At 44.0% G+C, this 27,742-nt stretch overlaps 1 protein-coding gene across 12 annotated transcripts; it reads left to right on the top strand.

Annotated features, from left to right (window-relative positions):
* The first annotated feature begins 187 nt into the window (after positions 1–187).
* On the top strand, positions 188–26,812 carry tpd52 (tumor protein D52). 12 transcript variants are annotated; one of them, XM_036953288.1, is made up of 8 exons: positions 188–353; positions 21,407–21,531; positions 21,905–22,053; positions 22,430–22,531; positions 22,848–22,874; positions 23,312–23,353; positions 24,112–24,160; positions 24,341–26,812. In XM_036953288.1, exons 1-8 carry the CDS (start codon positions 335–337, stop codon positions 24,476–24,478), a joined length of 651 nt encoding a protein of 216 aa, XP_036809183.1. In that variant the 5' UTR covers positions 188–334; the 3' UTR covers positions 24,479–26,812. The 12 variants fall into 12 exon arrangements, with proteins under 12 accessions (XP_036809183.1, XP_021428180.1, XP_036809186.1 ...); XM_036953287.1 differs by lacking the exon at positions 188–353 and adding an exon at positions 18,230–18,926 and having other exon boundaries at positions 24,112–24,179; XM_036953283.1 differs by lacking the exon at positions 188–353 and adding an exon at positions 18,234–18,926.
* The last annotated feature ends 930 nt before the right edge of the window (positions 26,813–27,742 follow it).

The raw sequence follows: 27,742 nt of genomic DNA, 5'->3' as shown, positions 1-27,742 counted from the left end.
TACAAATGACGGTCTAGGAACTGCCTTGTTTAGTTTTTGTCGACGTTTACTGACAACGGCCATATTCAACGGGTGTTGAGCATTTGTAAATTCATTAGTTATTCTGCGCTCTGGCACACTCAGACGAGAGCACTCTGAAGACGAAGTAGATAGCCAGAGAGAATTTAAGAACGCACCCTCTGTTTACACTTCTACGTGCTCTTTCTACGGCTTGACGTCACAGAGGACCCCACCTACCGCGAGCATGTGAGTGCACAAGATTGCAGGAGCGAAGTGGGGAACCTGCAAGCTTTTGGATCAAATAAGTATAGCAGAAACAGCAAATAGCGTGAGGATGGAGCAAGCAGATCAAGGTAAGGTATTTGTTACAGCATGCAAAATGATAGTACTATTACTGACAACCATTTTAAAACTATGTTTAGTTTGTTTCTAACCAAAGTTAGCCAGCTAGCTGTAGGCTAATCAGAGCATATGCTAACTAACTCAAGTTCAGCCTTCTGCAGAAGCTTTAAAAAAAATAAAATCTAAAACAAAGAATGTTCTAGTCTTCGATATACCCAGAGACAATAATATGCAAGCCATTAATCTCAAACCACACAAGTTAAACAAGATAGTCAAACATTGTTCAATGTTCCTGTTCTTTGAATGTGGGAGGAAAAACGATACAGATAAGACAAGGAAGTTTGTCTAGTCCTCGAATTTAAAACCCAGCCTCAATTGTTAACGTTACTTTGTTGCACGCGTATGAAAGAACGTTGAAAGAGTAATAATATTGGTTCAAGCATTACATTTATGCGTTGTTTTGCTGTTCTTTTCACTGAAGTGGGTTGAAAAATACAGTTTACCATATGTTTGCTCCAGGAACGCCCACACACCACACCTTGCTCTAGATGTGTCATACATTCCTTACTGTGTACAGATTGTTCTCCTTCTTGATCATTCACATGTATGCCTTTTTTACCCATTGATAAGTTTACTGTATGTCTTTTGTCGTTTTAAAGCTTTGTGAACAACTTCTTTATCTCCGTTGTAGACAATGTCTCTGATGGCACAATTACATTTTCACACTTTGAATGTACTATGTGTATGATGTTGTCCTGTTACGTTTATTTGATAGGCCTCATCACTAAAGTGTACTAGGTTATGAACAGCCTTAGATTTGCACTGTTCTTGTGGTTATTTTTTATTTGACCTTTTATTTAAGGCAAGTCAGTTAAGAACAAATTCTTATTTTCAATGACGGCCTAGGAACAGTGGGTTAACTGCCTGTTCAGGGGCAGAACGACAGATTTGTACCTTGTCAGCTCAGGGGTTTGAACTTGCAACCTTCCGGTTACTAGTCCAACGCTCTAACCACTAGACTACTAGACAAGGGTAGCCTATCAGCACTTTTTCAGTTTTCCTGCCATCTCGGAAATGGGTAAACACTTCATGTCTCTACAGGTCTAGCCTATGGTTTTACTCCCAGAATGATATACACCTTTCACATTAACAATCCAGGTAGTAACCAATGCCACTTGAGTGTCATTTTGAGGAGGAGCATCACTGGGAGAATCTGAATTGCATACTCCTCGCTTCCTATCTCCCTCCACCTTCTCAAAACCCATTGGAGGAGAAGGTCAGAGGGGAGAGACCTCTGGCTTTCTCATTCAATGGTTTTTGAGTAGGCGAGGAGTATGGAATGAGATTCTCCCACTGTCTACGTCTGCACGCCAGTCCCCTATGACCCCTCTGACCACTTCCCTGTTCTCTTCCCTCCCCCCCTCAGTTTCCCATTCTGCCCAACATCCCTCTTGGGAGGTGATTCGATGCAGGGCCAGACAGGTAGCAGCTGAATGCATCTTTCCTGGCTTTGATTACTCCCTTTCCTCTCCTCTCCTGCTGGGCAGCCATCTGCCTTGTGCCTCCCTCTCCTCCCTCCTCTCTGTTCATGTCTGCTTGCCCACTTCTCACATCTCACTGCAGCTGGTATTCAGGCCAGGCAGGCCAGGGAGCAGCGTGTTGTTTAAACAACAGATTGCAGGATGATGCCAGAGACACACGGTGTCTTGTTTGTGTACTTTGCAGGAGGGGTTGCCAGGTAGGAAGGCCTCTGACCTGCTTGTCTTTTTCTTCTATATAGATTACATGTTAGTCACCTGTCATGAGCAGGATCAGCATCCTTCGGCACATAGAGGTGATGCTGTTTCCTGGGGTCCATCTGCTTGTTCCCCCACACACACACACAAAAAATACCTTTCGATACCTTTTGTATGTTCGTGCTCATCAAAGCAGACCTGGCATTCAATACAAAAGGCAGCGTTGTTCACATGCCAGCAAATACACAGCAAATATGACCCCTTTTTTTTATTACCTTTTTAATTCAAAATAGTTAGTCCCAGTGTACACTGGATAGGAAACAGCTCTGTTGCCAAGATTTTCATCAGGGTGACTCATGATGGGACAACCAGTCAACGGTTTTCTTCTTGTCAGGCAGCTGTCATGGCAACAGAGTGAGATGTACAGTTTGTTTTTAGTGCTTCAGGTAAAAGCAGTAGGAGAGCCTGTGTCTGACTGCACCTACATCTGGAGCCTAATTGACCAATATCAGCCAAATATTGTGCCTAAACAGATGAAAGGGCACTTTTTTTTTGTTAAATATAGTGTCTTTTGCAGGTCTCTATATTTCATCAGAATTTAAGGTAACCTTAATGACAAAGGCCTGAAAAGGAACTGTTTTACCAGGGGGGAAATGCCTTTTACTGCAGGGTTTACTGGTGTTACTTAGGGAATGGCTCCAGTTCAGTAAACATATACACTACAGGTGAAAAGTTTTAGAACATCTACTCATTTGAGGGTTTTTCTTTATTTTTTTACTATTTTCTACATTGTAGAATAATAGTGAACACTTCAAAACTATGAAATAACACATGGAATCGTGTAGTTAACCAAACCCAAATATATTTGAGATTCTTCAAATAGCCACCCTTTGCCTTGATGACTGCTTTGCACACTCTTGGCATTCTCTCAACCAGCTTCATGAGGTAGTCACCTGGAATGCATTTCAATTAACAGTTGTGCCTTGTTAATTTGTGGAATTCCTTTTCTTCTTAATGTGTTTGAGTCAATCAGTTGTGGGGGGGTATAGAGAAGCTAGCCCTATTTGGTAAAATACCAAGTCCATATTATGGCAAGAACAGCTCAAATAAGCAAAGAGAAATGACAGTCCATCATTACTTTAAGACATGAAGGTCAGTCGATACTGAAAATGTCAAGAACTTTGAAAGTTCCTTCAAGTGCAGTCGCAAAAACCATCAAGCGCTATGATGAAACTGGTTCTCATGAGGACCGCCACAGGAAAGGAAGACCCAGAATTACCTCTGCGTCAGAGGATAAGTTCATCAGTTACCAGCCTCAGAAATTATAGCCTAAATAAGTGCTTCACAGAGTACAAGTAACAGACACATCTCAACATCAACTGTTCAGAGGAGACTGTGTGAATCAGACCTTCATGGTCAAATTGCTGCAAAGAAACCACAACTAAAGGACACCAATAAGAAGAGACTTGCTTGGTACCAAGAAACATGAGCATCGGACATGAGACCGGAGTAAATTTGTCCTTTGGTTTGATGAGTCCAAATTGGAGATTTTTGGTTCCAACCGCTGTGTCTTTGTGAGACGTGGTGTGGGTGAACGGATGATCTCCGCATGTGTATTTCCCACCGTAAAGCATGGAGGAGGAGGTGTTATAGTGTCACCAGCAAAGCACCCCCACACCGTCTGTGGTTTATTTAGAATTCAAGGCACACCAGCATGGCTACCACAGCATTCTGCAACAATGCGCCATCCCATCTGGTTTGGGCTTAGTGGGACTATAATTTGTTTTTCAACAGGACAATGATCCAACACACCTCTAAGCTGTGTAAGGGCTATTTTACCAAGAATGAGAGTGATGGATTGCTGCATCAGATGACCTGGCCTCCACAACCCCCCCCCCAATCTCAACCAAATTGAGAAGTTTGAGATGAGTCGAACCGCAGAGTGAAGGAAAAGCAGCCAACATGTGCTTAGCATATGTGGGAACTCCTTCAAGACTGTTGGAAAAGCATTCCAGGTGAAGCTGATTGAGAGAATGCCAAGAGTGTGCAAAGGGTGGCTATTTGAAGAATCTCAAATGATAAAATATGTTCTGATTTGTTTAACACTTTTTTTGGGGGGTTACTACATGATTCCATATGTGTTATTTCATAGTTTTGATGTCTTCACTATTATTCTACAATGTAGAAAATAGTCTAAATAAAGATCACCTACTCATTGAAGGGTTTTCTAATGTTTTTAATGTACTTCTCTGCCTCTTTGTTTAATTGAGTTGATACAAACACCTCTTTCTTCCTATTTTCTGTTTCATAGTTGCCATTGGTTACTTACCTACTGTATTTGCTCAGGGGTCCGTTTTTGCTCTCGGGTCCATTTCGTTGGTACCGTGCCGGGGAATGTCTTTCTGCACAAACTGAGGCCCAGATATGTCTTTACTTTAGCGAGCCTTATGCTGTGACGTAACGTATTTGTGGAGACATTGTACATGTGTGAGCTGCAGTTTACCTCGAGTAGGCTACCATCTCGCTAGGGGGATGTGAAAGGACCAATGAGATGTTTATTTTTCACTCTATGACTGATAGTGTGGAGCAGAACTAACAAGAAGCCTGGGCCTATGTCAAGTCTATTTGTCATGTGTAAAGGGTACACAATAATTGTGGTGCGTTCGTTCATGCAGACAACTCTGGAAATGGTCATATTTCTGCTTTGTATGTGTTAGCCTAGGTTTACCTATTGTATTAAAAGCACCTCTGTCACTTTATACACAAACTCCAGAATTTGCTGCTTTAAATTCAGTAGCCTACCTCTCCTCTCCTAGTTAAGCATGCAAGAGTATGTGTGGTCTCAATGGTGTAGAGTACTCTCTGGTAATTGAATCTATTTCTTCTGTTATTTTAGTGCTTTTGATATTGCATGTATGTCGCAACATTGCTGGGACCATGACTAGCAAGTGAGCTGTGTCACATGGGCTACGCCTAAATTACATTGTGGTACTGTGGTTGGGTTCGGGACCAGTTCTTGCTGATGTGGGTAGGAGTAGGACAGAAAGCCAGCAGGAGCGGGCGGGTACGGATTGAAAAGCTGCAGCAGCAGAGGGGGATGAAGAAATCAGTCCCGCGCAGACCTCTAGTACACAGTACCATGAAATGCTTGCAGGTTCACCTTGCAACAATGCGGCATAATAGGTAGACACAACAGGTGTAGACCTTACAGTGAATTGCTTACTTACAGGCTCAAACCAATAGTGTGGAAAAAAAAGGTGTGGGTGTAAGTAAAGAAATAAAACAACAGTGAAAAAAGAGTAGTAAAGGCTATATAGACACTGGTTAGTCAGGCTTATTGAGGTCGTATGTACATGTAGGTATCATTAAAGTGACTATGCATATATGATGAACAGAGAGTAGCAGAAGCGTAAAAAGAGGGGTTGGCGAGTGGTGGGACACAATGCAGATAGCCCAGTTAGCCAATGTGCGGGAGCACTGGTTGGTCGGGACAATTTAGGTAGTATATACATGAATGTATAGTTAAAGTGACTATGCATATAAAATAAACAGAGTAGCAGCAGCATAAAAAAAGGGGTTGGGGGGGCACACGATGCAAATAGTCTGGGTAACCATTTGGTTACCTGTTCAGGAGTCTTATGGCTTGGGGGGTAAAAACTGTTGAGAAGCCTTTTTGTCCTAGACTTGGCACTCCGGTATCGCTTGCCATGCGGTAGTAGAAAGAACAGTCCATGACTGGGGTGGCTGGGATCTTTTGACAATTTTTCGGGCCTTCCTCTGACACCGCCTGGTGTAGTGGTCCTGGATGGCAGGCAGCTTTGCCCCAGTGATGTACTGGGCCGTACGCACTACCGTCTGAAGTGCCTTGCGGTTGGAGGCCGAGCAATTGCTGTACCAGGCAGTGATGCAACCGGTCAGGATGCTCACGATGTTGCAGCTGTAGAACCTTTTGAGGATCTCAGGACCCATGCCAAACCTTTTTAGTTTCCTGAGGGGGAATATGCTTTGTCGTGCCCTCTTCAAGACTGTCTTGGTGTGTTTGGACTATTCTAGTTTGTTGTTGATGTGTACCCCAAGGAATTTGAAGCTCTCAACCTGCTCCACTACAGCCCCGTTGATGAGAATGGGGACATGCTCGGTGCTCCTTTTCCTGTAGTCCACAATCATCTCCTTAGTCTTGGTTACGTTGAGGGATAGGTTGTTATTCTGGCACCACCCGGCCAGGTCTCTGACCACCTCCCTGTAGGCTGTCTCGTCGGTGATCAGGCCTACCACTGTTGTCGTCAGTAAACTTAATGATGGTGTTGGAGTCATGCCTGGCCATGCAGTCGTGGGTGAACAGGGAACACAGGAGGGGACTGAGCACGCACCCCTGGGGAGCTCCAGTGGTGAGGATCAGCTTGGCAGATGTGTTGCTACCTACCCTGACCACCTGGGGGCGGCCTGTCAGGAAGTCCAGGATCCAGTTGCAGAGGGAGGTGTTTTGTCCCAGGATCCTTAGCTTGGTGATGAGCTTTGAGGGTACTATGGTGTTGAACGCTGAGCTGTAGTCAATGAACAGCATTCTCACATAGGTGTTCCTTTTGTCCAGGTGGGAAAGGGCAGTGTGGAGTGCAATAGAGATTGCATCATCTGTGGATCTGTTTGGGCGGTATGCAAATTGGAGTGGGTCTAGGGTTTCTGGGATAATGGTGTTGATGTGAGCCATTACCAGCCTTTAAAAGCACTTCATGGTTACGGACGTGAGTGCTACGGGTCTGTAGTCATTTAGGCAGGTTGCATTTGTGTTCTTGGGCACAGGTACTATGGTGGTCTGCTTGAAGCATGTTGGTATTAGACTAAATCAGGTGTTGAAAATGTCGGTGAAGACACCTGCCAGTTGGTCAGCACATTGCCCGGAACACACGTCCTGGTAATCCGTCTGGCCCCGCAGCCTTGTGTATGTTGACCTGTTTAAAGGTCTTACTCACGTCGGCTACGGAGAGCGTGATCACAGTCGTCCGGAACAGCTGATGCTCTCATGCATGCTTCGGCGTTTTCTTGCCTTTGGTAATGCATCCCAGATATTTCAATCCAAAATTTTTCTAAACTTTTGTTGGCAAACAAAATATTTCCTATTGATCTCCTTTCATAATGTAGCATTAACCACAAGCTAGCTCTATATTGGAATGCTGTTAACTGAGGAAAAACTAAACTTTCCTCCTTCCTGTATGCTTCAAAACATGTTTTTCTCTGACATGCGGCCTAACCTAATGATAGTAATTACTGTAAGACCAAGGTCATGGCGAAGTTACTCTAATTAGATTTCAATAAGACACAACTGGCTCCATTCAGAGGTCTGGCTATTGTAGGAAGTCTTTCAGAATCTGAGGCAGCAACATCCACCCCCACCAGCCAAGATTGAGATGCCACTGACTGACACTGACATCTCTTCCTGTAAGACCTGGTTAAAACATCAAGGAGCAGACAGTTGTCATATAGAGGTAACTGCCTAAATAAAGGAAACTCCAAAATAGTGTCTTAATAGGGCGTTAGGCCGCAAGAACAGCTTCATAGAATAGCTGCATAGAATCTGCAAGTATCTGTAAGTCTATTGGAGGGATGTGACACCATTCTTCCACGAGAAATTCCATCATTTGATGTTTTGTTGATGGTGGTGGGAAAAACTCTTTCTCATGTGCCGCTCCAGAATCTCCCATAAGTGTTCAATTGGATATATGAGACACACGCACAGACTCCTTAAACCCCCTATGCTCCTTTGAGACCCCTCTTTCAAAGTCCCTGAGATATCTTCTAGCCATGGTAGCCAGAATAATGGGCAACTGGGCATTTTTATACATGACGCTAAGCATGATGGACACCTGTGTGGAAGCACCTACTTTCAATATACTTTGTATCCCTCATTTACTCAAGTATTTTCCCTTTATTTAGGCAGTTAATCTATCTGTAGATTAGGGCTGAGCGGTACCTTATTTTACGATATACCGGTATTGATGCACGGACAGGTTTGGGTTTTTACTTAACGTTCTATGTTTGAATGTTTTTAGTTTCTTAAATGTAATGTCAATTTTTTTAATAGTTTACCTCGCTACTTGAGTCATCTCTCTCTTTCCATGCCACTTTCCACAAAGACCTAGCCCCGTTCCGTCACTCAAGGAGCACATTTGTTGTTCCTCGACCACGAGATGCGTTCAGTCTGCATTGTCAATGCAGCTCATGCAACAATGCTGTTTTCACTTTGCTTTTTAATATAAATCCACTAGCGTTGTGTTTCGTACATCTGCAAACAGCTAGTTTGTCTTTTCTTAGCAAGTTGGTCCTAAGTCTTTTTAGCACCTAATGCTAATCGCTTGTTAGCTGGCTGGCTAGCTAGCTAATAAATGTACTGAGTCAAAGTAATTACCTATACAGCCTAATAAAACCAGTGATGGTGTAGACTTAAATCAGTTTGAAACAGTATCTTCTAAAGCAAAGAGGAATACGCAAAGCATGAATATGTTAGCTACATGAAGTAGCTAAGAGAGAACATTTAATGTAGCCAAAGACTATCGGGTCCCCTAGGAAACACTTGTCAACACTTTGGTTACTACCCAGTCACAATAACTCCCCCCTGGCATTTCATTCATTGTCATTTCAAACAACACTGTTCTCAAAGTGCACACTATTTTATTCTTCTCCCCCTTTTCGTGATATCCAATTGGTAGTTAGTCTTGTCCCGTCGCTGCAACTCCCGTACAGACTCGGGAGAGGCGACGGTCGAGAGCTGTGCGTCCTCAGAAACACAACCCAGCCAAGCCGCACTGCTTCTTGACACAATGCCCGCTTAACCCGGAAGCCAGCCGCACCAATGTGTCAGAGGAAACACTGTACACTTGGGGACCGTGTCAGCATTTACTGCGCCCGGCCCGCCGCAGCAGTTGCTAGACCGGGATGGTACAAGTACAGTGCCTTGCGAAAGTATTCGGCCCCTTGAACTTTGCGACCTTTTGCCACATTTCAGGCTTCAAACATAAAGATATAAAACGGTATTTTTTTGTGAAGAATCAACAACAAGTGGGACACAATCATGAAGTGGAACAACATTTATTGGATATTTCAAACTTTTTTTAACAAATCAAAAACTGAAGAATTGGGCGTGCAAAATTATTCAGCCCCTTTACTTTCAGTGCAGCAAACTCTCCAGAAGTTCAGTGAGGATCTCTGAATGATCCAATGTTGACCTAAATGACTAATGAAAATTATTCAGCCCCCTTAAGTTAATACTTTGTAGCGCCACCTTTTGCTGCGATTACAGCTGTAAGTCGCTTGGGGTATGTCTCTATCAGTTTTGCACATTGAGAGAATTTTTTTCCCATTCCTCCTTGCAAAACAGCTCGAGCTCAGTGAGGTTGGATGGAGAGCATTTGTGAACAGCAGTTTTCAGTTCTTTCCACAGATTCTCGATTGGATTCATGTCTGGACTTTGACTTGGCCATTCTAACACCTGGATATGTTTATTTTTGAAACATTCCATTGTAGATTTTGCTTTATGTTTTGGATCATTGTCTTGTTGGAAGACAAATCTCCGTCCCAGTCTCAGGTCTTTTGCAGACTCCATCAGGTTTTCTTCCAGAATGGTCCTGTACATGTTTGGTGTGTCTCCCAGGTGGCTTGTGGTAAACTTTAAACAACACTTTTTATGGATATCTTTAAGAAATGGCTTTCTTCTTGCCACTCTTCCATAAAGGCCAGATTTGTGCAATATACGACTGATTGTTGTCCTATGGACAGAGTCTCCCACCTCAGCTGTAGATCTCTGCAGTTCATCCAGAGTGATCATGGGCCTCTTGGCTGCATCTCTGATCAGTCTTCTCCTTGTATGAGCTGAAAGTTTAGAGGGATGGCCAGGTCTTGGTAGATTTGCAGTGGTCTGAAACTCCTTCCATTTCAATATTATCGCTTGCACAGTGCTCCTTGGGATGTTTAAAGCTTGGGGAATCTTTTTGTATCCAAATCCGGCTTTAAACTTCTTCACAATAGTATCTCGGACCTGCCTGGTGTGTTTATTGTTCTTCATGATGCTCTCTGTGCTTTTAACAGACCTCTGAGACTATCACAGTGCAGGTGCATTTATACAGAGACTTGATTACACACAGGTGGATTGTATTTATCCTCATTAGTCATTTAGGTCAACATTGGATCATTCAGAGATCCTCACTGAACTTCTGGAGAGAGTTTGCTGCACTGAAAGTAAAGGGGCTGAATAATTTTGCACGCCCAATTTTTCAGTTTTTGATTTGTTAAAAAAAGTTTGAAATATCCAATAAATGTCGTTCCACTTCATGATTGTGTCCCACTTGTTGTTGATTCTTCACAAAAAAATACAGTTTTATATCTTTATGTTTGAAGCCTGAAATGTGGCAAAAGGTCGCAAAGTTCAAGGGGGCCGAATACTTTCGCAAGGCACTGTACATCCCGGCCAAACCCTCCCCTAACCTGGACGACGCTGGGCCAATTGTGTGCCGTCCCATGGGTCTCCTGGTAACAGATCCATGCTGAGACAAAGCCTGGACTCGAAACAGGATCTCTAGTGGCACAACTTGCATTGTGATGCAGTGCCTTAGACCACTGCGCCTCTCGGGAGGCCCCACACTATTATCTTGTATTTCCATGATTGCAACAGTTCATCCAAGTGTTTAGATCAAAATCGCAAGTCAAATTTGCAACGTTTGGTTAAAAATAAGGCCTAGATTTTTTTTGCCTATATCCTGCAGCCCTATGTGGCAGTGTGGAAATGATCTCATGAGTGCAGGAAATGCAGAAATGTATAAAAATGCAGACATTTTTGGGGGTTGACGTTTTAATTGAACAGTATAAAACAATTAGAATGGAAACACATTGAAATCACTTAAAATGAATGTGTTGCCAGCCTAGGGTCACGCACTACTCATTGAGTAAATGTTTTACTTGTATTATTCAAAAACATAAAATACCATCATACTGTCAAAACTCTGAAAATTACAGGGAAATGGTATTTGGGCCGTATTGCTCAGTCCTACTACCAAGCAGAAGATGGCGATACGCCTGACCAGATCGCAGGTAGTCTAGCGGTTAAGAGAGTTGGGCCAGTAACCGAAAGGTCTGGTTCAAATCCCTGACCCTAGGTGAAAAATCTACCGACGTGCCCTTGAGCAAAGCTCTTAACCCTAATTGCTCCTGTAAGTTGCACTGGATAAGAGCGTCTGCTAAATGATGATTCCATGTCATGTCAGCTGTAATGGGATGTCCACTCCATACTTCTATCCCAGAAGGGTTTGCGTATCTGATGCTTTATTTTCACCCAACTTCCTCCAAGTCCCGTGATGCAAGACAAAGGCCTGTAAATGAGGAGGATCACAGAAGGAAAACCTGTAGTTTCTATTCTTGTTATGCCGATAATGTTCTCCCCTTTGCAACCACTGCAACAGCACAGTGCTATAAACTCTTGGCATCGGAAACGTTCGGGGTGCAGTGTGACTCACAATTCATTACAGCTTCTATTTCTTTATGTGAATTCATTTATGGGGTCTATTACTTTTTGTGTATTACAATGTCTATTACTTTGAATTCATTACAATGTCTACTTTATGTAAATTAATTACCACGTCTTACTTTATGTGAATTCATTACAGGGTCTATTTCTTTATGTGAGTTTTTCATCCGACTGTGATTTGGCTGGGCTGTAGGCGAGCCTGGGGGAGCACTAACATTACACTGAGGGGAGAAACCTGGGCCTGGCTGTAAAAGTCAAACTGAATAACCCAGCTGGTTTTTGGGTTCAAGTGGAGAAAAATGTGGGATTCCTGATCATAAGATCTTGAGGAAATCGAGACAAATGTAGAGCAAGGAACATCTCCACGGGAGAAGGACATGATTGCCATCTCTGAATGACATTATTGTTGTGAGAGCCTGAAAGATAAACTGTCTTCTAGCTCAGATGACACCACCAAAATATAGATTTGCTCTCTTTTATTATTTACGCCCAAGGAACGCTCCCCTCATATCCATGAAGTGCCTCGGTAGAACTCCCTCTCTAGTAGATCGTCACGGGCCTCCTATCATAACACTGTGGATATCGCAGGCCTCCCCTCTCACATGGCACCCCTGGCTGTGTCCAGGCCTGGACTGGAGACTTGAGTCATCCCCCAGTGTCCCATGGTCATGGGATGATGCCCCCCTTTTAGGTGTGGATAAATCCTAGGCCTCTTCATCTCCACACTGTCTGGCTTCTGTCCTGCCCCTTACTGACTGTCTGGCCAGCCACGGTTGGGCTGGAAAGTCATCATCCATCCAGCCAGTGTCTCATGATTCCTGTTTGGGACCCTCCACCATGTGACATGGTGCGCAGGGAATAATCTACTGACAAGTCGCTGTGGAGTATTAACAACTTAAAAGAGCGTCTTTCTGTCTGACCACGGTGGCCGTTGTTTGTGTTCGAACTCTGCTGGGCAGTGGTAAAATGGATGTCTGACACTGGTCCCGGTTTTGAGGGAATAAGAAAAACAGGAAGCTAAAGTAAGAGACAATTATTCGAAGAACAGTGGCACTCCTTCCTTTGCCAGTTTAAACCCTCTGTTTCATCAGTAGCCTATTTGGTTTATGGAGTTCTATGTGTAACTGGTAAGGTTAAAGTTGCCAGCTCGGGTTTCTTGAAATGAACATTTCAGCCAAAGAGATGGCTATCTGCTGTTTTGAATCATTATCCCCACTGAAAACAAATACCTAACTTGTAAACCTACACCAAAATGGAGAGGCAGTGCATGGGTAAAATCACTGGGAAAGCCAGGGGGGAGAAAAGCCATATTACAGCCAATGTGTTCTCATAATTGTGTTTGCTCTATAACCTGTTAGTTCATATGCCTTGACCCCGTGATATATATATATATATATAGGGTTAAGGCCGAGACAATAAGAAGACTGTGGCAGAATAATTTCAACCACAACTTTTTTTCATTACAGAACCGGGGAGCAACAACTGTCTGGTGGAGTCCACAAAGCATGTTGCATGTAACAAACAGTTACATGACCTACAGCATGGTCAAGCAAGTTCATGTTTCTGATATTTTCTGACTACTAAACAACTATTATTTTAGAACACCAGAGAGTTGCCGCAAAGAATATAGGAGCTTGTTCCACTATTCCAGCACCATTTCAACATCCTCAAATCACCTCTGCTTAGTCTAATACAGGGACAAATAAAAGATTCCAAAGACAATGTAGTCCAATCAACGTAAGCTAAATAGTCTGGCTTCAAATTTTATTGGTCACATACATATGGCTAGCTGATGTTAATGCGCGTGTAGCAAAATGCTTGTGCTTCTAGTTCCGACCGTGCAGTAATCTCTAACAAGTAATCTAACAATTTCACAATAACTACCTTATACACACAAGTGTAAAGGAATGAAAAAAATATATAAATATATGGATGAGCGATGGCCGTGCAGCATAGGCAAGATGCAGTAGATGGTATAGAGTACACTATATACATATGAGATGAGTAATGTAGGGCATGTAAACATGTAAAGTGGCATTGTTTAAAGTGACTAGTGATACATTTATTACATCCAATTTTTAATTATTTAAGTGGCTAGAGATTTGAGTCAGTATGTTGGCAGCAGCCACTCAATTTTAGTGATGGCTGTTTAACAGTCTGATGGCCTGAGATGGAAGCCATTTTTCAATCTCGGTCCCAGCTTTGATGCACCTGTACTGACCTCGCCTTCTGGATGATAGTGGGGTGAACAGGCAGTGGCTCAGGTGGTTGTTGTCCTTGATGATCTTTTTGGCCTTCCTGTAACATCGGGTGGTGTAGATGTCCTGGAGGGCAGGTAGTTTGTCCCCGGTGATGCGTTGTGCAGAACTAACTACCCTCTGGAGAGCCTTCTGGTTGTGGGCGCAGCAGTTGCCGTACCAGGCGGTGATATAGCCCGACAGGATGCTCTCGATTGTGCATCTGTAAAAGTTTGAGGGTTTTTGGTGACAAGCCAAATTTCCTCAGCCTCCTGAGGTTGAAGAGGCGCTGTTGCAGCTTCATCACCACGCTGTCTGTGTGGGTGGACCATTTCAGTTTGTCCATGATGTGTACGTAGAGGAACTAAACTTTACACCTTCTCCACTACTGTCCCATCAATGTGGATAGGGGGGTGCTCCCTCTGCTGTTTCCTGAAGTCCACGATCATCTCCTTTGTTTGGTTGTTGAGTGTGAGGTTATTTTCCTGACCACACTCCGAGGGCCCTCACCTCCTCTCTGTAGTTCGTCTCGTTATTGTTGGCATTCAAGCCTACCACTGTGGTGTCGTCTGCAAACTTGAAGATTGAGTTGTGGGCGTGCTTGGCCACGCAGTCATGGGTGAACAGGGACTACAGGAGAGGGCTGAGAACACCCCCTTGTGGGGCCCCATTGTTGATGATCAGCTGGGTTGAGTTGTTTCCTACCCTCACCACCTGGGGGCGGCCGGTCAAAGTCCAGGACCCAGTTGCACAGGGCGGGGTCGAGACCCAGGGTCTCGAGTTTAATGACGAGTTTGGAGTGTACTATGGTGTTAAATGCTGAGCTGTTATCGATGAACAGCATTATTACATAGGTATTCCTCTTGTCCAGATGGTTTAGGGCAGTGTGCGGTGTGATTGTGTCCCCTGTGGACCTATTGAGGAGGTAAGCAAATTGGATCTAGGGTGTGAGGTAGGGTGGAGGTGATATGATCCTTGACTAGTCTCTCAAAGCACTTCATGATGATGGAAGTGAGTGCTAGTCGTTTAGCTCAGTTACCTGAGCTTTCTTGGGAACAGGAACAATGGTGGCCCTCTTGAAGCATTTGGGAACAGCAGACTGGGAAAAGGATTGATTGAATATGTCCGTAAACACACCAGCCAGCTGGTCTGCGCTTGCTCTGAGGACACTGCTAGGGATGCCGTCTGGGCCAGAAGCCCTGTGAGGGTTATCACTTTTAAATGTTTTACTCACGTTGGCTGCGGTGAAGGAGAGCCCTCAGGTTTTGCTAGTGGGCCGTGTCAGTGGCACTGTATTGTCCTCAAAGCGTTTGTCTGGGAGCAAGACGTCGGTGTCTGCGACAAAGCTGGTTTTCTTTTTGTAATCTGTGATTGACTGTAGATCCTGCCACACACCTCGTGTCTGAGCCGTTGAATTGCGACTCTACTTTGTCTCTATACTGACGCTTAGCTTGTTTGATTGCCTTGCGGAGGGAATAGCTACACTGTTTGTATTCGGTCATGTTTCTGGTCGCCTTGCCATGATTAAAAGCAGTGGTTCGCGCTTTCAGTTTTGACTGCCATCAATCCACTGTTTGTGGTTGGGGAAGGTTAATAGTCACCGTGGGTACAACATCACCGATGCACTTGCTAATATTCTCGCTCACCGACTCAGCATATACATCAATTTTGTTGTCTGAGGCTGTCCAGAACATATTCCAGTCCACGTGATTGAAGCAATCTTGATGCTTGGAATCAGATTGGTCAGACCAGCATTGAACAGACCTGAGCACGGGTGTTTCCTGTTTCAGTTTCTCTCTATAGGCTGGGAGAAACAAAATGGAGTCGTGGTCAGATTTGCTGAAAGGAGGGTTTTGTATGCGTCGTGGAAGTTAGATTAGCAATGATCCAGAATGCTGCCAGCCCGGGTCACGCATTCGATATGCTGATAAAATTTAGGGAGCCTTGTTTTCAGATTAACTTTGTTAAAATCCCCAGCTACAATAAATGCTGCCTCAGGATATGTGGTTTCCAGTTTACATAGAGTCAAATGAAGTTCTTTCAGGGCCGTCAATGTGTCTGCTTGGGGGGGATATACATGGCTGTGATTATAATCAAAGATAATTATTTTGGTAGATAATTGAGTTCCTGTATGTTGTTATGATCACACCACGACTCGTTAATAATAAGGCATACACCCCCGCCCTTCTTCTTACCAGAGAGATGTTTTTTTCTGTCGGAGCGATGCGTTAAGAAACAGGGTGGCGGTACGACTCTGATAACGTATCCCGAGTGAGCCATGTTTCCGTGAAACCGAGAATGCCTTCCAGAGAGACATCAGAGATTGTAACAATCTTTGCTCGAATTTCGTCTACCTTGTCAAGAGACTGGCATTCCTGTATACACGCCACTGTGGAGAAGTTGCATGGATTCAATAAGTTATTACTATAATTCTTCTAATATTAAAACTTATTGTAAAGTTCTACTTGTTGGCAAGGAAGTGTGACTACTCGACCTACAGGTTGCTTTTCTTATATCCCTGGAAGGAGGAAATACAAAAATAAATCACACAGATGTAGCTAGCTTGAGCTTCAAGTCATTTGTAATGAGTGACGGAGCCTGCTTTGTGCTCCCATATAGGAATTCCTAGGTATAACCAATCAAACTCCAATCAGACATCACTAGAGCACATCGATTGTATTATCAACATTCAGATAAATGAATAGCATATTACTTACGGGTACAAATTTTGCTGTTAGAATGAAATGTGCATTAATAATATCACACTTTCCCTTTAAGATGATGAATGGCCGACTTTTACTTCGTATTTTTATGTGTGTGTGTACTCTGACGCATGCTTTGGTAACCGGCCAACAAGGACCAGCCAGAAAGGCAAACATCCGGGACCTATAAACTCTTCACACCAACTTTGGAGAGAATGAGGAGGTGCCGAGGTTGGTGTGTGTGTTTGTGCACGCACCTGCTTGCTTGCTTGTAAGGAACTTGGTGAATGGAAGTACTCACTGTAAGGCCTCATTGTGACCTGAATCTTTGTATCACAGCCTTGTCATAATGTAACGCTCTCCATATATTTCACTGGTAGAATAATTTCTATAGTTTGCAATCCTACACAGATGGTTGCTAGGAAACACATGGCTCTTACAAAGACGACAACTGACAAATCCAAGATTCCTATAACAATGGCAGAACCTTGCTCCATTCAATCCAAGGTCCTTCCTTCCTTACCACTCCCCCATGTGGCGCAGTGGTTTAAGTCGTCAATACAGACCCTGGTTCGACCCCGGGCTGTATCACAACCGGCTGTGATCGGGAGTCCCATAGGGCGGCAAACAATTAGCCCAGTGTTTTCCCGGATAGGGGAGGGTTTGGCCGGGGTGGCCATCATTGTATATAAGAATTTGTTCTTAACTGACTTGTCCCATTAAATAAAATAAAATATAGACCCGTACAGAAGTGGCTACATACAGAACTTTAGTGTGACACAATACAAACACTGACCCCGCTACTGCCGAGCACCATGGGAAAAGGACGCTAAGGCTATGCTCTGAAACAGACCTGTGTTAGTGAGCATTGGCCTGAACTGTACACCAGTGTAGGTGTCGTATAGGCTACCATTATCATGGACATATTTTAAAATGCCTACTCTCACAAAAAGTTAATCTATTCTGTCTGCAGTAGACACTAAACAGCACAGTTCGGCATTGGTAGACTACTACATACAGTACAGCAAAGCTCTCTCCACACGCTACAGCACAGCTCTGTGTTGGTACATACAGCTGCAGCTACCTGCTCTCTGGTACATAGTGTCTCTTTCTGTACAGTAACAGTACAGTGGAGCTCCCAGCTGGACAGTCTGAACTGGATTAGCGGCTCGCTGTAATCTGGGACACTGCAGATTACGGCTGCTTCCATCTCACGGGCCTGCCCTGTCCCGGGCCTGAGCGTGTCATGTGACCAACCAACAAATGGAACCTCGTTTTTCCCAAGATGACAAGATGGATGGGGAAGGGGGCGATAGAGGGAGGGAGAGAGCGACCAGGGCTGTATACTAGAGCTGGAAACTCATCACAGAAGAGCTCCTGCATTCCACAAATGCTAGCATAGCCTAGCATCTTTATGGTATTTTCCTTTAAAAACCTCCTGGGTGTGCAGATTCAGAAACTGGATGTGTGGATGATTGCAGCAATCCACCAGTGACCTTTGGGATTATTTCCAACAGAGAAGCCTAGCTACCAGGGGACTGGGAGTGCCTGACTAATGACTGTGGTGGTTGGTGATTGCAGTGTCGGCAGAGGGTGACGGCTAAAGGGAAGGTAACTCATTAACACCACAGAGCAACTGTCGTGACGCCACCTCGGCCTGCCTGGATGACTGCATGTCATGTGAGCCTGCAGCAGAAAGACAGACCCCGAGACAGACAGGCTAGGAGGCTAGCCCGGCTGGAGCTGTGTGTGTCCGACCGCAACACAGTGTCACATACTGACACACACACGCACTGTCATATACACGACACACTTTCACGTAATGCACTGTCATATACACGACACACTTTCACGTAATACACTGTCACATACACACACGACACAGGAGTACCGTGCGTCTACCAGACCAGGAGAGGACAATCGGAGCACTGACTGAACTGTGCCCCAGCTGCATGTGTCCGAGCACATGCAGGCAATATCAGCTGCTGCAGTGACCTGAGTCATTGTGGTTGGACCCAGCCACCTAACCCAGCCTGGAGCCACCTAACCCAGCCTGGAGCCACCTAACCCAGCCTGGAGCCACCTAACCCAGCCTGGAGCCACCTAACCCTGCCTGGAGCCACCTAACCCTGCCTGGAGCCACCTAACCCTGCCTGGAGCCACCTAACCCTGCCTGGAGCCACCTAACCCTGCCTGGAGCCACCTAACCCTGCCTGGAGCCACCTAACCCTGCCTGGAGCCACCTAACCCAGCCAGGCAACAGCCATGGACGCTCTGGAGCAGGAATACAAGTCGCCGTTTAACTTTGAGCAGGGGGTGAATAGCAGCTACCTCTATCTGTCCCCCAGCGTCATTGTAACACCACCAGGCTCACCGCACGTGACTGTCACAGCCAGAGGTAACCAAAGCAGTGTGTGAGTGAGTGAAGAAGTTTGTATTTGTACTGGGGTGTGGATAGGGTGTTTGCAAAGAGAATGAGATGTGAACAAAAGGAGATCTCCTTTGCGTTTCTTGATGTGTGTGCGTTTAACTGCGTTCTGTTGCTGTCACATTCTGACCTGCTTTATAAAAGGGTCTGTCTGGGGCAGATGTCAAACGGGTGGGTGGTTGCTGGGGGTTGAACTCTGACCACACTGAAAACACTCCTAGGAAGAAACCTAGAGTGGATTGTCGTGCTCGCATCAGAGGAGCTTGGTCAAGCTATGACAAGACCGAACAAAGCTGGTACCACAGCCAAAGCCCTTTTAAACAAATATTGTTACATGACTCTTAACTATGCTGGAATCCCATCATTACTAGTTACAGATAACCTAGAGCAATATAATTAGCTTACACAGGCCACTGTAAAAAAATATATAGAAAGGTTCAATGACTTAATTTAAAAAAACCTTTTGGCTTGTTATACTAACAGGCTAATTATACGCTGCCATTCTGGTGGGATTAACCTCAGTTCTCAACAGACGTGCCTCATTTAAAGTAGTGGCCTTTATTTTTTGGCTGTGAATACAGAGTACCTATGCATTACGTTGGAGCAAAAACAATCAGCGTTTTGTGTGATGTAGGCTAATCTTTATAGTTGCTACCACATCATGGGCAGAAGGAGTTTGACACTCCTGTTCGAACCCATATAAGGTAGAAGCCCTCGCGGTCTGGGATGGTGGTATAGATTACACAGACCTGTCACTGTCAGCAGTATGGCTACCTGGACCGCGGCTACCTGGACCGCAGACACCTGAGTGCCACTCCCTCGTAGTCAAGGGGAGGGAGGGAAACAATCGGAACGGTCAAGAAGAGTTGAGTGAATGTGTTGAGCATATCTAAAACAGGCTACTTATGCAATCAATTGTCATCCATACAGGTAACATCCATAGATCCATGTCAGCTGCCGTTCTGTGTCTGAGCTTCTGTTACCACAACAGTTCTCTCTAATACTAATCAATTACAGGACCATCCGTTCCCAGGGTCAAAACCAGATCACAAGGAACACCCATGATTCGTGCTGCGCCGGCCAAAACTCCTTTTCTCAATCAGAGAAAGTTAGGGCTGCATCAGCAGCATGGGAAATTGATTTAACTAATATGTGCACTAATACTAGTTAACTAGTAATTACATAGTGAATCCTACAGAGCAAGAACCATGTGCCTTTTGATTTGTTTTAATAGATTGATGAATCATTATAAAGTAGAAAGTATAATTGAAAGACTAACTCTTGATGTGGTATGCACATTCCCCCCAAAAAGAGAGATTTGAAAATATCCACATTTTTCATAACATGGTTCTTTGTTGCTGCTAGGGATCAGTTATTGGCGTTTTTATTCCACTGACGGCCTTTTCCTCAGTGTCTTTGTGATTGACAACTCTGTTCTGAACTACCCCACTGTTTCTCTCCTGCTGAAGAATCTCAACATCTCCATCCAGGAGGTTCAGCTTTTATTCATGTTACAATTGAAGACTTTCATTCCAAAACACTATATATACATTTTCAGAAATATTGGTACGTTTGCTTTGTTTTAAATAAATTCTGAGTGAAAAACCACCCCAATCTATCTAATCATGGCGTTTGTTCAATGACAGATTTTTCACATACATGTCTATCACTTGATGGTTTCATTTCTGAGAGACAATCCATTTTATTTGCAAAATGCTGTATATCCGCCTCACACTCAGAGAAATAAGTAGTACTGCTAGGTTTTACAGTCAAATATAACTAAATGTTTAATAAAGAACTGTACAAATGATACATTTGTGACATCAATATATATATATATATATATATATTTATTTATTTAGCTTTTATTTGATTGAATACAGTAACATGATCTGTATGTAAAACATCTATGTTTAGCAGATTCTCTTATCCACAGACAACCGCATATGACAGTCGAATATACAGGATACGAACATATTCCACTCCAGCTTAACAATGGATATATAGCGTTAAACAAAACAACAAATCCTACGAATAAACACAACTGTGATTGGTGGATATAGTGTTTTGGAAATAAACTCTTCAATTCCTACAGGGTAGAACTGTGGCTGACTGGCCTGCTCAAGGCTGAGTCCAACATCAAAGAAGTGAGACCACAATATTGTGTGTGTGTTTCACACCTGCCCTTCAAAGGCTCTCTTAATCTAGCTGCCCCCCCCCCCCCTCCACCGCCCCTGGACACTGGACTGTCTTCTTCCTCCACTCCAGAAGGAGAAACACTACTAAGTTGACAGCTATCATTGAACACCTGCTGTATCCTCAAGCCTTTGAGGATCAGAAACTCTGAGGATGTCTCTCTTAACGCTCTCTTTTACTCTCCCTGTCTCTCTCTATCCCCCCCCCCCCCCCCCTCCCTCTCTCTTTCCTCCCCTCCCACTACATCTCTCCAGGTGCTGTGAGACCAGACTCTATCACAGAGGTAGGGGAGGATGCAGTGATGTCGGTGGCTGTGTCCCCTTCCATCCCCACCCTGACAGAGGAGGAACAGGAGGAGCTGCGAGATGAACTGCTCAGGGTAAGTCAGGAACCCTGGTTCAAGTCAGAGGTCTAGGTATTATAAGAATGTAGATACTTCCAGTGTTATAATGTATAACAACAACTCTGTTGTACGAATTACAGAATTTTGGTTCTGGGGGTGAAAAAAACGTTAAATTACATTTGTTTCAGTCAATACTACCCAACCCTGCACCCTGTGTGTCTCACCCCTGCACCCTGTGTGTCTCACCCCTACACCCCGTGTTTGTCTCGCACCGTCTCTGTCCTCCAACGTGTGTCTCTCTCTCTCACTGTCTGTTGCGTTCTCTCTCTGTCTCATGTCTCTCTCCATGTCTGTATCGCTCTCTCTGTCATGTCTGTGTCATGTCTGTCTCTCTCCATGTCTCTCTCAGGTGGAGGATGAGGTCGTGACTCTGTCTCAGGTGCTGGCAGCTAAGGAGAAGCAGGTGGCAGACATCAAGAGGAAGCTGGGCATCACTCCTCTCAACGAGCTCAAACAGAACATCAGCAAGAGCTGGCAGGAGGTCACCACCTCTACTGCGTATGTGGCTGTACACACACATGGACGCACACATACATAACACTTATACACTTGGGGTGGCAGGGTAGCCTAGTGGTTAGAGTGTTGGAGTACCCGAAAGGTTGCAAGTTCAAATCCCTGAGCTGACAAGGTACAAATCTGTCGTTCTGCCCCTGAACAGGCAGTTAACCCACTGTTCCTAGGCCGTCATTGAAAATAAGAAATTGTTCTTAACTGACTTGCCTAGTTAAATAAAGGTAAAATAAAAACACAGGCATACATGCAGATGTGAGCACACACACTATTCTGCAGAGTCAGCTCTCACATGCTGACTTTATCTTTATTTTCTCTCATATTTTTTTATTCCGTCTTGCTCTCCCTCTCTCTCTCCTAACAGCTACAAGAAGACGTCAGAGGGCCTGTCCGTAGCTGGTCAGAAGGCCACGGCAGCCTTCACCAGCATGGGCTCGGCCATCAGCAGGAAGTTTGAGGACGTCAGGTGAGGCACACACAAGTCTGCGTCTGAAATGACACCCTATTCCCTATATAGTGCAGTACTTTTGACCAGGTCCCAATGAGCTCTGGTCAAAAGTACTGCACCGTGTAGTGAATAGGGCGCCATTTTGGAAGCATACAAAGACAGGCTCTTTTTTTAACCACAGAGGCCCTAAGCTTAGACCTGAAGTTTTGTAGTGTATTCTATCAAGTAGAGTGGGGACTGACGTGGCAGGGAGAATACACATGCTCGTCTTATCATGGGAAATGTTTGGTTTGTTGTCTGTACATGTCTTTAACACAATACTTGGCCTTTACAGATTGCAATCTATTTCCAATTCCTTTGGGTAAGACTGTCCCTGCCGGTGCCGTTAGTTAGTTCATCCGTACCAAGTCATTTTATATGCTGCTTAGATCATTACTCTGTAGGTCGTCTTGGAGTGTTAACCCCTGGCTGCTAGTAGAGTTCATATCTGACACTGTACTGCATGGGTTCTTCTGTGCTAGGGGGATTTGGTTCTGTGTGAGATCTGTGAGGATTCATTCCAATGCTTATTGTGATTGCATGACTGTCTGTGTACAGTAGGTCTACATTGCCATACATGACTATGGTAACTGAGGCCTGTTTTCACCTCAACATACTCTTAGTCACTCGTCAATTTAACTTGGATTGAATGTAGGAAATAAAGGATGAATGAAGGAATGTGTGTCTCTACCTCTCCACACTGGGGCACTCTCTTTTTTTGCTAACCCCCTATCTCTCTTTTTTAATGCTGTCGGATAGCATACGCTCCCTACAGCATTCTGCTAGTATGCCCGTGATGAGGTAAGGGAACACGCACGTTAACAACCAACCCGCGGCTTGCTGGAACCCTCCTCTGTAGCACCTTCTACAATAACGTCTCGCAGCTTTGTGGACTTGAGGAAAAACTGGCTTGAGTTTTGACATTTTAAAATGGAAATCACAAACATTAGAAGCTATTTTAAACCTCAAATACACTAGAAGTTTGCATTCCCCGCTGTGCAGGAAAATTCCCAGCAACAAGAGTGATCAAATGAAGAGCCTACATCTGTTGGTCGAGATGCGACTGCCAACACCTCTCTAGTTTATAGGGACTGAGGTGCATTTCTGACACAAACACTGTTCTTGTATTCTTAGTGTTTATACCCTCTGGACAGTAAATAGTCTTTATGATCTGTGAATAGAAGAGACTGAATGTGGCCACTCTGGGATCATCTATAGTTATCTGACGACCCATCCAGACAGGGTTCAGTTAACGTTCCTTATGAAAACAATGACGATAAATGTGTCTCCTTTTATGCATCCCAACTCCCACCTCTGCTTTCTTCCCTGACCTCCCACCTCTGCTTTCTTCCCTGACCTCCCACCTCTGCTTTCCCACAGTCCTCTGGATATGGAAGTCTGGTGTCTGTTAGGCTGTGTACAAAATGGCACCCTATTCCCTATATAGGGTACAACTATGGGCCCTGGTCAAAAGTAGTGCACTAAGTAGGGAACACACTAGTCTGCAATATCACTCCTCTTCATCCCGCTCTACTCACATCCCGTGTCCCTCTTCACAGGAACACACCCACCTTTAAGTCGTTTGAGGACAAAGTCGAGACTTTAAAGGTAAAAGATGAGAAGAGGAGTGAGTAAGAACTTAATCACTTCTCAGTACATTTGGAGGAGCCCTAAAATATTTATCTTTGAATATTTGGGGAGAAATTCATCACAACAGATGATAAAAATGAATGAATTTGTTTGTCTTCATTTATTCATTCAACATCTTTCTCTTCCTCCACCCTGCAGGTCAAGATGAGCCCGACGGCATCTCAGGGTGACTTTGGCGATGTGTTGACCTCTACAGCGACCTCTGACCCTTCTGTTCCCGTAGAGAAACGGCCAGAGGCCACACCCATCGCCACCCAGGAAGAACAGCCTCACTGAGACCTGCCTGACCTTTCACCCCTGACCCCTAGCTAGGCTGACATTCACTAGAACCATACCCTCTTTCCCCTTCTGTCTCCCCTCTTTCTGTTGTCTCACCTCCTCCCTTCTTCAGCTCCCTCTTTACAATCCTATAGCACAAAACAACAGAACCAACAACCATTCACTAGAACCATACCCTCTTTACAACCCTATAGCACAAAACAACAGAACCAACAACCAAAAAAGAAAAATAAGTTTCCCCAGGAACTTTAAAATTAAAAAAAAATGTAATTATGAAAATATTGTTGTGACACCGTAGGTTTGTAGGACTGTATGTTTCTATTTTAATGTCCATGTTTGAGGAACCTGCACAAGTAGAAGAATATACATTACACTTAATGAGAAACTGTATGTCACAGCAAGTGAAGTTGTGATGGCAAAACGAATTGGTTCACACAGGCCCATATATTTCCAGAACTTTGAGTACTAACAGGCATTTGCTTTTTCTTTTCTTTTGATGTACTCCAACCACTGTAATCACTAGGATGTCATTTCTATTCCAACACTGCAGAGGCTTTCTCTGTCATTTACTACTACTATCACCAATAGCACCAGTAATGTGGTGTAGAGCACAGCTGAGTAGAGTTAATACCAAATCTGTGTAGCTCACACACTCCTCTCACAGCTTAACCATATGGGGGTGGTCTAAATCTGACCTCTGAGCAGTTCATAGTGCTTAACTCTGATATCAGAGAAGGTGGGCCAAAGCATCCAGATCAGTGTGTAATGATAGTCGCAGATGCATGATTGGTTATAATGGTGTCAGCTGGCCTTGACCCTCAGGTCAGTGCAATTTACATCACTCAAAGCCTCACAGCATGGTGGGCCAAAGTCCGTATTAGGGCACTTGTCTTACTGGCTTCTCTCTGCTTGGTATGCTGAAACACAGCAGGATAGTCACTGGATGCTGTGTACTTCTCTCTGCTTGGTATGCTGAAACACAGCAGGATAGTCACAGGATGCTGTGTACTTCTCTCTGCTTGGTATGCTGAAACACAGCAGGATAGTCACAGGATGCTGTGTACTTCTCTACTGTTGAATGATATATGAATGGTAGTTGTTTTTGTTTCAAAGTGATTTTCATTGTTTACCTTTTCATAAAGATGTGCAATTTTCCTTAAATTGGAAATATACTGTTCTCGACCTAGACTAATAACTAGATTTCCTCCCGTGTCGGTATTTTAATTTCTCTACAGTGTATGTGGTATGGTAATCCATTTTTACAGTTGACTGTCTGAGGGAATGTTTTTCTCTTCTGAACATCTTGAGGTATAAAAGAGTGCGATGCAGGATCCTGTTAAATGTTTACTCTTGACCACACTAGGATGATACATACAGTGCCTATAGAACGTCTACACATCCTTGAATGTTTTTCAACAGAAGTCTTTCTAAGAGTTTAAGTGTTCCTGAGTGGTCTAGTCTGTCCAGAATTAAATCTGCTTCAACAAAACAGAGGCAAGGTTTAAATATCGCTGTCCACCAGTGATCCCCAACCAAATTTACTGAGCCTGGGCAATGTTGACAAAAACGATGGATAAATGTTGCCCTAAGAGTTGTGCCAACTTGGTAGAACTTTAATGGAAATGAGTCACAGATGTAATTGCTGCCATAGATGCATCCGCCAAGTATTAACTCAGGATAGAGACTTATCCAATTATGATATCTGTTACTTGGTCAAATAACTTTCTTTCACGTTGAAAATGTGGAGTGGGTTGTGTAGATCTGTAGGAAAAACATTTCAGGGGGAGTGTAGACCTTCTATGGGCACTGTATTTTAGGACACTAGTGAATATTTGGTTTAAATGCCTAATGCAAGTCCTCCCCTACTGGAAGACGACTGGCCATATCATGGCATGGATTCATTGTGGAAATAAAGTTCTGGAAGAAAAGTCCTGGTTCCACCATTAAGAAGACATTATGGCTAATAAAATGTATTCCAGAGAGAAGTTACTGTAGACCCGTTGCCCCCATTTAGCCCGACTGCTAAAGCAGTAGGCTGTTGACTTTTCTGTTTAGTCAGGACCTATTTCACAGAAAGAGGGTCTCCCGCCTCTTCATTGTGGGCAGAAATAGTTTGTCAGGAACTCTGTGATCAAAAGTCTTCTGGTAAACTGCCAGAGAGTAGGCCTTCAACAGCCACACTGGTCTGGTTTGTAGTTGGAATGCTGACGTATCTCTAAAAAAAACAGTCAAACTGGGTTATTTAACAAGAATGCACTTGAACAGTGTCTTGTCTCCTTTAGCATTCCTCACAACCTTTCAAATAAATGTATTTTTATGTTGTTTTCAACATTTTAAGAGGCATGAGAAGAGAATACATTTTCCATCCATTTATGACATTTGTCTGTACCAAAGCATCATGGGGGTTCCTTATATCCACTCTGGTATCACACTGTAAGAGGCAGAGGTAAAAAAAAAAAATTGTCATGTCACTGTTATGCAGGGCAGGTTTCAGGAGGTGGACAGGTGTGCCAATAGCTATGTAGATATATAAATAGTAGATATCCCCTTGGTACATTTAGAAATATACTTTTTTGTAGACATGTAAATCTGCTTATTGTAATGAGGAGTAACATGTCTAGAGCAGCGTGTCACCTGCCGGTATAGTTCAGTGGTTACAGATGATATAGTCAAGTACTTGAAGCTTTTTGTTGTTACACTAATCATTGCTATAGTGACATTCTTTGGAGCAACTTTTGTTTTTCATGTTGGAGCTTCACTCTCTTTGTCTGGTGTTTACGGAGCCTGCTTGGGATTCTATAACCTTCTAGAGACAACTTGATTACTGGGAGTTCTGTTCTGGAACTTCAGAGTCAATACTCGGCACTCCTGCATCACTTTGTTATGTGGTAAACTTTAATGGCTGCCTGGAGGAATGTGGGACATTCCCATTAACAAAGCAGCCTGCCTCTAATTTGAGTCTAATGGTTGATTGGATTTGTCATAACATTCCAGTCTGGTCTGACTTTCGGACGGCATTATAAATAATAACAGAACAGGACCCTTAGTTTTAGGAGATCCTGCCCGGGATGGTTAAGGTGTTGGAAGTCTGAATCTTTATTACTTTATTTTTCCAGGGGGTTGATGCTTGATGGGTCACTGGTATTTGAGATGTTTGTGGAATGTGCCAGCGCTGTGTTTGGTGGCCCTACTGTGTACGTGGTCATGCTAAGAGTGGTCAGAGGGTAGAGAATGGGTAATGCCTTGCCACGTTATTGTGTC

The sequence above is a fragment of the Oncorhynchus mykiss genome, chromosome 18 (genome assembly GCF_013265735.2).
Source record: "Oncorhynchus mykiss isolate Arlee chromosome 18, USDA_OmykA_1.1, whole genome shotgun sequence".
Lineage (NCBI taxonomy): Eukaryota > Metazoa > Chordata > Actinopteri > Salmoniformes > Salmonidae > Oncorhynchus > Oncorhynchus mykiss.
This window is presented reverse-complemented; position numbering and strand designations above follow the sequence as displayed.